The 11,885-nt window shown below is 35.8% G+C and overlaps 1 protein-coding gene across 1 annotated transcript; it reads left to right on the plus strand.

Annotated features, from left to right (window-relative positions):
* Positions 1-69: 69 nt before the first annotated feature.
* On the plus strand, positions 70-10,343 carry LOC117433356 (granzyme A-like). Its single transcript, XM_034055538.3, has 5 exons — positions 70-205; positions 2,866-2,998; positions 4,716-4,869; positions 8,924-9,187; positions 9,940-10,343. The coding sequence occupies exons 1-5, from the start codon at positions 148-150 to the stop codon at positions 10,090-10,092; spliced, it is 762 nt and encodes a 253-aa protein (XP_033911429.3). The 5' UTR covers positions 70-147; the 3' UTR covers positions 10,093-10,343.
* The last annotated feature ends 1,542 nt before the right edge of the window (positions 10,344-11,885 follow it).

Genomic DNA, 11,885 nt, shown 5'->3' on the forward strand with positions numbered 1-11,885 from the left:
TTACTTGCCGGTTCAGTATCAAGCTGGAAGAGTGCTATTTTTTTTTTTTTACCATAAATGGTATCAAATCATTGAATCATGGTTAAAACCACATTCATGCAACACTAATAAAAGCTGCCACAGAACAACAACAAGCACATCGCAAGCATGAAGCTCCTACTTGCATACATTTTGGCCAAGCTGTTTATCTTGCCAATTCCTGGAGGTAAGCTTTATTGAGATACATGTTAAAAATAAAAATGTATATTTTATTGTGCAGTCATTAATGTGATCATTCAGCATTTTAGAATAGTGGACATGAATAGCTGTGTAATAACATTATAATAATTATCAATAGCCCCTGTTCTTACTCAGTTACAGCTGTGCAATTATATGGGAATGATTGTGTGGACAACATCTTATACCAGAAACAGGCCATTTCCATGCAATTGCATACTAACTTATTACACCAGTAGTTACCATGTAAGAAACCAAAGGTAGTTTCCATGTTTTTATTATGTTATTAAATGGATATATACTCTAAAGTGGGTTTTAGAAATGACTACTAGGAGAATGCAATGATCTAGTAAGTGAATACAAAATCTAATTTACAGAGGGGACAGAAATTACAGCTGCCTTCAGGAATTCAGCATTTAGGAGTTATTTCAAAAGCATTGGTTTAAAGGGGATGTTTTCCTGAAGGAAACATCAGAATTCTTAAACAGATAAGAAACAACTTAAGACTGCTTAGAAGGTCCTATTTCTGGTTTGATAACTTTATTGTATGTGTTTTTCCTTTCTGAAAAATAAAGTGCTAATGATGATTTGGAGTAAAGAGTTTTGAGAATCTAGCCCAGGGTGTACGTCATTGAAGCATTACAAAATGCTGTACCTCAGAAATTGGGTTTGTATAGGGTAGCTTAATTACATTATTTGTATTGGACGTATGGGTCAAGTCTAAGTAGCATTTTGTAAAAGGCAGTAACTAGTTTTGGTTATTAGCTTTAACGCAAAAGTGTAACGCCAAAAAAATGGTATAACAAATCTATTCTAATTTTGAATCTTGCATATTCTTTGAGAAAAATATATTATTGACACATCTATATAAAACATCTATATCAAAGAAACTACAAAAACAAAATGATATCGTAAAAGTCTACCAGAAGCCATAATAGTAGTACAGTATTTCATGTTAAATTTTGAAATGTCACATTTTTCATATTTTTCACATATATGGAAAACTACCAAGCGGTATTTAATTCAATATGTCGGATGTAATTATTTATTTATTAATTTTATTGAGCATTCACATAAACATCTGAACAACTGAAGCATATATATATAAAATATGAAAATGTATTTTACAAATCAAAACAAGAAAATGTAAATAAATAAACATCTGAACAGACATCGGTTTACAACATACATATTTATAAAACTGAAACGATAGGAATACATTTTTAACTTTTCAACAGCAATCGGTTTATTATCAGATGAGCAAAAGCAACTGAACAACGTAGATAAATAAACTTAGAAAAAAAAACATTTTACAGAAGCGCACAACACATGAAGTTATAAAAAAGGCTAATTTATTTTTCTTTTTTTCGACAAGGGTATTCCTTTACCTTGAGTCAAAGGCTGTTCACAATCAACACAGATAATGCGCTTCTCCTCACAGCCTTTCTGCACAAAGAACAGTTGTCCGATGTTTTATTTTTATTGCACTTGCTAACCTGGCATTGGTGTCTCTTGCGGCTCTCAGCGGTGTTGTCAGCTTCAGCTGTGGGTACACGCTTGGCAGTCTCCCTCTGTTCCAAATGCTTCGCGAAGTTGCTGTGCTAACTGTAAAATATATTCTCTCCTTGGTAAATTCTTCTGCGTGCATTCTTTGTAAAGTACCCAGGAGTTGATGGCTGCTAGGCCCAATACATTGTAAAACACCTGAACAGGGCTCCGTCGGGAGCCAGCTTTCACAGAATAATTCCGTGCCATCTGATCCAAAACATCAACTCCATATTTTGTTGCCTTGTAAAACTCCACGGTCTCTGGTGATTATTTTCACTAGTCCCGAAGCTAATTGACTGACCAAAGCAGCGCAGCTGGCAAGCAGGCGCCAGCCTTCAAAAGGCTGATTGAAAACAATAGACTGTCAGTCATTCACTCAGGCAGAGAGTAGAGACTAATCGGATTACAGCTAAATACATTGCAGACTGGTAAATAAAAATAATAAAGTAGAATACCATTCTGTATTATAAAAATACAGTTGTTGTCTATGTGGACATCAATGTGACTGCTCCCAGGGCTTTTAGGTATAATGTAATAGATCTTCTTTATTTCTGCACTCCCGTGTTTCATGCTTTGTGAGAATATTTAATACATACGGACAGAAAGGTACACGAACACACAGCCCCATATGTGTTACATGACTGGAGAAAATTACATTTTAAAACCAAAAACCACCAAAATGACTGCCGCGGGGCTTCTGGTGTTAATTCTATAGGGTGATGCTAAACTTTTGGCCATAGCTGTACATTTCGTTTGAAAACAGCAACAAAGTTTCTCAGCTAAAAGTTTAAAGGGGTCCCAGAGTGGCTCACATGGTTAAGGAATGATGTGGTGTGCAGCGTGAGTCGTACAGTCAGGGGAGTGCTATCTTCACTGAGTCACCTCAGCAGGATCGGCCTTCACTGACAACCTCTGCCGAGCTCCTGGGTGTAAAGTAGGGCTGGCTAACAGTGGTATCAGAGGACACCCACTGACCTTCAGTTCTGTTGATTATTGTGGGGAGTTGGTTCGGAGATTGAATATAATTGGAGAAAAACAGGGGTCAAGTTATTTGAAAAAGACAGTCCATGAATGTTAGTCTTTGTATCTTTCTTATTGTAGGTGAATCTACGACAATCATTGGCGGGAAAGAAGCAATTCCCCATTCAAGACCTTACCTGGCCCATCTTAATGTCAATTGTGGTGGGGCTTTGATTAAACCAAACTGGGTGCTGACTGCAGCACATTGTTACAAGTAAGTATCACAGTCAAAACCTATATTTCTGGAAGCTAAAATAAGCCATGTTTACAGGTTGAGAGTCTAGTCAGTAAAGGTTAATAGACAAACCTTGGAACCAAAGTAACTTGGATGATTTCGATGTGCTTAGGAGTTATATAAAATGACGGTGGTCTGTCCTTCTTGAAATATATATTGGTATCTGTTTGTCTATAAATTCATACAGTGGTAATCAGTCGAACTGATATTTGTAAAATCCTTTAGCCATTATAGAATAAAGACTAGGTACAGTATAAGTATGAGATGTAGTGGAAAAATAAGCTAACAAATGGTTTTTGATTCAAAAACACTTTATATAGAAGAAAGGTATACCTCCAATACAATCATATAAGCATGAGTTACAAACTGACTTCGGACCAGGCCTCAGTGCATATGTTGTATCGGAAAAAACACAGATATCCGCAGAGTCAGTTCAAAAGAGATAAAAAGACTGACAAAACTTTACAATGTTTGATATTTATACCTTTGTAAGCAATTGTTGACCCCCCTTCAACCCGACTCGTTTCTGTCCAATAATCGAGGTAGTCATTCTCTTATTACACACGGCAAATCTACCACACACTTCCTTGTGGGAAAAGGGACAGTGCTCTCTGACCTTATGGTCCACCACATACTACATGCAGCAGTGCACATCCATCTTGTCTATTAAAATACCTCCCCCGTCTCAGGGTCAGCCACATGTAATGCGGCATGCTGCGTCCATTTTATCTTTTAATTCTAAACTTGGACAATACTGCATTAAAACGACTATAAAAACAAATTCACACACAATTTAAACCTAATGATTAAAAACAACTTACTATAAAAGACACACACATACACATAATGTAAAACGTATCATTAATAACATAATACCTCATACAGAAAGCCATTACTACAAGATATCAGATATCTTAACTAATGTATTATTGTTCATTTTAAACCTCACTTTGGGATCATTGTCAGTTTCATTCATTACATCCTGTGGTCTCAAATTAGCTTTTGTAATCATGTCTAACACCCATCTGATGCATATAGTACAGTCACTAACCATTCCCCCTGCAACACTGTGCTCCGAGTGGATTTAAGAAATACCACCTGTGCGCTAAAAGTCCAAACCGTGCAAAAAAGAAACAAACAAATATAATATACTACAGTCCACCACAATGCATGGCAGACTTTCAAATCTGTATGTAACTGTTCCTTCTGCAAGTTTGCCTACCCCTAGATCTCGCTTTATTGAAGTCTGTTCTGAAGTCATGACTTCGATGCATCTTAATGAACTCTGATAAAGTCAACAGCTAAAAAATGTAGTTAAGTATGTAGCTTGGTTTTATAATGTGTGACGACCCAACACACTAATAATTGTATTCTATTTAGTTATTTTGGCAGATATGGGGTTAACAACCCCAGGTGCATGTGGTCAGGTTTAATTGATTAATAATTGATTACTATTAACCAGACCACATGTACAAAAGCTAGTTAAAGGCAGTTATATGTGTCTCTATGGAGTGCTGCTGCCAAGTGCTTATATATTTCAAGAAAGACCGGCAAAATGATTATTTAGATTTAATTTCTTAATTTTCAATAAAAATGCACATCCCTGTGGTGATCCCTGCTTGCCTGTGTGAACCCCCTCCTCCTGGGCTTTAGACAACAGGTATGCTGACATCTGTTGTTCCCTTTGACCTTTCAGCAGGACTTCATTCAAGTATGATAAAGTGGTCACTCTTGGAGCTCATTCCATTTCAAAATTTGAGAAGGAAAAGCAGAACTTTGCAGTCGAGAAGGTAGTTCGTCATCCCCACTTCAATCCAAATACTTTTGATAACGACTTCATGCTACTTAAGGTATTTTTTTTGTTTACGATACATTTGTGGGGTTTTATTTTTGATCATGATAACCCTTTAAACTTATTTCCTAATTAAGCTCAGAAAATTAAGCTGTTAATTACAAAACAATGTCACTTGTTTTTACCTTCATATCTTGACTGAGCCTGATTCGCTGATCCTAATTGCATTTAATTCTTGCAGTCGCCTAGTTTTATTGTTGTGCTTTTGTTATTTACATTCATTTAACAGAGTTCTCCTGATAGATTTTCTTTTCAGCATAAAATACCTAGTACGGAGTGTACAGTGATAGCAGGTCTATCTTTAATTTGTAGCAAAAAACAGTTTTTAATGAATATTTTTCTCTTTATTAGGATGCAGATACAGCTTAACAACTACTAATTAACATTTAAAGGGAGGTAGAAATTTAGAAAATAAAAACCGAAAAGTTCAAGCCCTAGATACATTGGGTCTGTTTAATATGGGACTGTATAAGTTTAAATCCCTCTCTTCATAGACGGCGCGTGAGTCTTTTGTTTGGGGAGGCTATTCCATACTTTTCCCCCTGCTTTTATTGAACCCAACGATGTACAGTAAGATACACACACACACACACACACACACACACACACACACACACACACACACACACACACACACACACACACACATATATATATATTAGCTCAAAGAGCCAGCTGCCCAACGTTTCGATATGTTGTACATATCTTTCTCAAGGGAGCCTGTGTTTGAATCAAAACATTGGAGGTATTTATAGGTTTTTGACGGCATGACAACTAGTTGTTATTGTTTACATTCAAATCCATGATTTATTCTTACATGATGTAATGGTGTTCTATATATTGTGACATCATTTTTACTTCTATCTTTGAATCTGTATTAATTCTAATTAACACCACTTTACATAAACTTATATTTTTATTATATCATGCAATGCTGGCTCTGAGGATCAGTCTAGATTTGGCCTCAGCGCATCAGTATGCACAACTTTTGAATGAATTTTGTTTATTTATTTAAATGTTATATATTTATTGAAGTTAATTAGTTCATTCTTTTCTGTTGAGTCCCGCTGGCATAATCGTGTTCAGTCCATTTATCCATTTACTTTATTTTATTCTTCTATATGTCGCATTGTCTAATTTGAGCTGTTCTAATACTACAAACTTTACATCATTTATGTCATGTCCCTGACTGGTGAAGTGCTGTACTATTGGTTCATTCATTTTTTTATTTCTAATTAATGAAAGGTGGTTCTGAATTCTTTTATATAAAGTAGTTCCAGTCTCTCCAACATATTTGATTTCATCACATTTTTCACAGGCTATTCCATAAACAACATTGCTATTTTTACAGTAGGTATTAGTTTTTAGTGGATATGTGGTGTTCTTATGTTTAATTATATTTTTACTTTTGTCTATGTATTTACACACTTTACATCTACTAGTGCACATGTTCGTAGAACCTATTTTGTCAATTATTCTTTTATGTTTACTGTGAACTAAAATATCACCTAAATTAGCTTCTCTTTTGAATGCTACAACTGGGGCCTTAAGAAATACTTTTTTTAATTTTTCTGAATTATGTAGAATCCGCAATATATATATATATTATATATATATATATATATATATATATATATATATATATATATATATATATATATATATAAAATAAAATTAAGACTTGCATTATTTCTTTTTTATTACTCTGTTACTAGTGAGTCTGAATTATTATTATTATTATTATTATTTGTTTGTTTAGTAGACGCCTTTATCCAAGGCGACTTACAGCGACTAGGGTGTGTGAACTACGCATCAGCTGCAGAGTCACTTACAATTACATCCCACCCGAAAGACGGAGCACAAGGAGGTTAAGTGACTTGCTCAGGGTCACACAATGAGTCAGTGGCTCAGGTGGGATTTGAACTGGGGACCTCCTGGTTACAAGCCCTTTTCTTTAATCACTGGACCACACAGCCTCCCATAATGCTACGAAAATATTTTGCCACAAGTTCTGTAATCAGATTTTGATCAAGCTGTTTGTATAGTTAACAGCAATTCAAATAAATGTAGAAATTGTGAAAAGGATGTTCCAGGCAAGGGAATGAATGAAAAGGATTACGAGTTTTCATCGGCTGCCTCCTGCAGCGGTATGGGGGGCTCAGATCTGCTGGAATGTGACAGGGAACCCCGCCCCTATGTATATATGCTGGCCCTTAGTGACAGCTCCGGAACGTGTTGGCGGTCTATAAAACACTAGTATCCATTATAGACAAGACAAACAAAAGCTCACGATATTTTATAAAATTCTGCACAGGTCCTTCCGGGTTATGTTTTCGTAACCAAAGCGAAGGAGTAGATTGCGATTCTCCGTCCCCTTTTTATGCTATCACGCATGACCCCTTGGTAAGCGAGTGCAGCTGTCTTTACTATCTGCAGCTGCTACATCGTTTCCCTTCCGGGTCAATACATTCCTGCAACAGAGTCTCGCCTTCTTCCAGACTGATCGATTTCACAGCCTCGGGCCAGCCAGTCCAAAGAACTCTACTTTCGCTGCTTAGCGCCCTCACAGGTCGAGAGGGGGACTTACAACCAAAACCCATTGTATTTCTATCACAATAATTTATGTAAATGACAGTATTATGTATTGTATTATTATTGGTGGTGGTATATATGTATTGCATTTTGTACGGACGGACAAAGCCGTCCGTCATTGTTGTTTACTATTTGAGACCGGCGAAAAGGCCGGTCTCATAAAGTGTAGCTGGTGTGGATGGGGTTGAATCCCCATCCCAGTAAAGCTTGTGGAAATGTGGCTGGAGCCTTAATAAGGTCATTGTTTAATTACCTATTAAGGCTCCAGCCACAGAATAAAATACCCACTCCAAGCTTATTATTGGAAGGGTGTTCGAGAGTGGAGAACGAGTGAGGAGTTAGGAGGTAAAAGCGAATTCAAAGTAAACAATTGCTATACGTGCTGGCTCAAAACCTACTTGTTTAGTTCACTTTGTTTGTTTGGCCAATGTGCCCTTTTGTTTTGGGTTTGTTTAAATCTTTGTTTTATTATTTAATAAAAGTGCTGAACGCCGTAGCGTTTCAGTTTTGCCCCACTACTTCTTGGAGTTGAGTCTGTGTTTCTGGTCTGACGTCACCCTTGCAGACATCCTGTTCACAGGGAAGAATGGATGTTTAACCAGCCAAGCATTGTCTCCTCGAATAACATTGAAATGCCAACTAAATCCTGTACTATAGTGTTGATTTTGATATCCCAGCTGCCCTAGCAGTCTGTCGGTTGCGCAGCAGGAAAAGGAGAAATATATTCGTTAGACCTGCTTTGCACGCTTGAGGGAAAAAAAAAATCGATCTTCTTCTCTCACAAATATTTTTTGTGTTGGTTAGAACAATTTCTTGCAAGGGTTTGGGCAATTTACTTTGTGGAGGCTTAGCCTCCCCAAGCTTCTTATACATGTTGCCTAAGCCTCTTTTCATGGTACTTATGTTTCATTTAGGTTAACGGTCAGTCAATGAAACATACTTTCATGTCCGTCTGTTCTTCATTTAATACTTGTAGTTAATAAATGTAATTTCAATACCAGTCTAATTTATTTACATTTGCTGATATATTCTTATAATATAATATTCTCTCTCTCCCTCTCTCTCTCTCTCTCTCTCTCTCTCTCTCTCTCAAGCCAAGGAAGAAATTAATACTGCTAGCCTTAATAAAACCGAAGGCTTGATAATCCCATAAATAAAATAAAAGCTGAAGCCGACATAGTTTGAACAAAGGACAAGTAGACCACAATAGAGAGCCAAGAGTGCTGTAAACAAACAAGAATCACAAAGTCAAATGATGTGAAATATGTTGGCTAAAATTTCAAATCAGCTTTCTAAGACTATTATCTAGGGTTTATAGCAATGAAGGTTAAACACTGTAAAGACAAGAAAGGAGATCACATTCTAGATCAAAATCATACGAATTAACCTAAGCAGATCTTTACAGTTGTACAAAATCAAAATGTCAAAACTTTCTGACTTTGTTTTGTGTCTTCTTAAAGCTCAAAGGTAAAGCAAAGGTGAACAAATTTGTGTCTACTTTAAACCTGCCTGACTCTGGAGAAGATATTAAACATGGTACCAAGTGCAACGTTGCAGGATGGGGCATCACCAAACTTAAAGGACAGCCATCAGATAAGCTCATGGAAGTGAATGTCACTATCATAGATAGACAAACTTGCAACAGCCCTAAGTATTACAATCATGGAATAACAAGGAACATGTTTTGTGCTGGAGATATAAAAGGTGGAAAAGATTCATGTGATGTAAGTACTTATCCCCCATATTAAAGACAAATTAAAGCAGTTGGTATTGATTTTGATGGACTGCTATATTATTTATATATATATATATATATATATATATATATATATATATATATATATATATATATATATATATATATTTGCAGTCTCCTTAACTTTTTAATATGTTTGAAATCATTCTGATTTTCTTTTATTTTTATTAACCCTGTCTGAGATGAAATCTCCTGTGAAAGGGAATATAGTAGAGGAAATCGAATGTACATTTTGTATATATCTGAAAAAGCTTATCCATATGTCATGAGACTTGGTAGTAACATTAAGCTAAGTGATTGAGAATATCAGATTCTGATATTAAGGGAGGGAAGGAGGGAGGTCTCTGTCTCTCCATACATCAATCCATCTGTATGTCACACTTACATTTTTGCATCTATCTAGGGAATCGCTTATCAAATTGTGATTTAAACATTTCATTGCTAATTTCTATTCTATAATATTCTGTGCACACTGTTTATATATGTCATGGTCATCAATTTCTATATCATACTGAAAGCACTCATTTTGAAAAACCAGCTGTGGTGGGGGATGTATGTTAGTGACATTTGTTGCAATTGCTCAAATACACATTTTTTTCTTCAGGAGTTGCTCTTCTATCTAATTCTAGTTGCATGTAACTTAGGCAAGATCAGCCAAAGTGTCTTCACAGATGTAATATTTACAGTATGTTTTTATAAAAACATTTTTTTTTATTCCAGGGAGATTCTGGAGGCCCAATAATATGCAACAGCATCTACAGTGGCATTGTCTCATTTGGACAAGACTGTGGGCTGCCTTGCAAACCAGGGGTCTATGCTCGTTTCACAGATGAAATCCTAGACTGGATTGCAAAAGAAATACAATCTTATTAGAATGTGTTCTTTGGTTTTATTTGTTAATACAGAAATACAATTTTAAATGGTAGAAACGCTCTGCTTTAGTTGATTTAAATGCTGCTCTGCTCTAATGATTTAAACACTGCTGTGCACCATAGGTTTCTTTTGAAGCTTTATATAATCATGAACATTGATTAGAATATTGATAAACAGCTTGGCAATGAAATAAAACCACATAACTCGTGCCTACTGCTATCTTAATAAACATTTATAATGATAATAAATAATATTGTGTTTTTTTTTATATTTGCAAAATTAACTGTAAATCCACCCTTGCAGTTTTCTGACTCACAGGTTCAGTCTTTTGCAACTTGTTTGATTGTGACTAATTCCAATTCCTGTTATTATTATCTCATATACGTCATAAACAGTGCACATAAGTACAGCATCACCTATTCATTTTAAATAATATCATGCATTAAATGTTTTCCATGAAATGTTTTGAACAGTGTAGTTTTTCAACCAATAATTCCTGTATCAAGTCAAAAAACATGGTGAAAAGAAATGGGAGCAGTGGGAACTGATCTGTTAAAGTGGAACCCAAACACCTCTACCTAACTTTATACAAAACTACTCTTTTATACATCTAAAGTTGATGAGTAGTTTTCAAATTTAGGATTAAGAAATGGGTCATTTTGAGGTTAAAAGTACATTTTTCACACACTAGTATTTCCGTGACCAATTGGCTTGATGACATCATAGAGTGAACTGATTTTCGTACTTCTGACTGTTCCCATTGGTTTTCGCGGTGTAGAGCGTATGAGAGACAGCCAATTAAATTTATCATTATGCCCCGTCGATATGTCGCAGGTGTTTGTAGCAACACAAACAAAGGCAGATTTAAACTGCATAAGTGGCCAAAGGACCCAAAGGTTGCCAGGGTTCGACAGCATTTGTCCAGAAAACGAAAGCTTTCTGGAGGAAGCCGACAAAATGGTCGCACTTGTGCTCGGCCCATTTGTGCTATGAAAGATTGCTAGGTCCTGTGGCATCCAGCCTCGACTGAGAGTCAATGCGTATCCCACAGTTAGACCAAAGAAGGCATCAATGGTAGCGAAATCAAGACCATCTTGCAATAAATGTGTGAGCCTCTCGACAAAACATGGCAGGCTGAGCGGAGCGAGTCTGATTTTGAATCTAGTGAGGCCTTGTCTGCGGGTATGCCTGCTTATATGTCACCGTTAGATTTACTGGCCTCAGCTGCGGTTTCTTTGACCCATGAAGATGAACAGTAAAAACCCAATTTTTTCCACAGTATTCACTTCGACCCCCAAATTAAAGAAACGGTTACCAGATGGAAGATTAGCATTTCGAAAGAGAGAGAATTAAAAGCTAAGTAACAGTGTCATATTGCCCCTTGCTTTATTTATATTTATGTAATCCGTACTTTTAATATTATATATTAATTGTAGCCTTTATTCATATTCATATTTTTTTGAATATGTGTATTTACAATATGTCAGCAGACCCAGCGTGTATATTATATTAATATTATTAAATAAGGATATGGTATGCAAAACGTTAGAAAACAAACAAGCAGAAGTACAAATTTGTATTTAAAACTAAAATAGATATACTATTGTTAATAATAATAATAATAATAATAATAATTACATAAGCCATTAAAATACTTCAAAATGCTTGTGCTACAGTCAGTGCTACTCTAAAGTAACAGGTTACAGCGCACTATCACCTGATTGCAATGTAAAATGTACCATTCTTTCTTCTATTTCTGCATTTGTGTTATTTGCTAAGTTTAAAAAGAGGTT

Source organism: Acipenser ruthenus, chromosome 33 (genome assembly GCF_902713425.1).
Source record: "Acipenser ruthenus chromosome 33, fAciRut3.2 maternal haplotype, whole genome shotgun sequence".
NCBI classification, from domain to species: Eukaryota; Metazoa; Chordata; class Actinopteri; order Acipenseriformes; family Acipenseridae; genus Acipenser; species Acipenser ruthenus.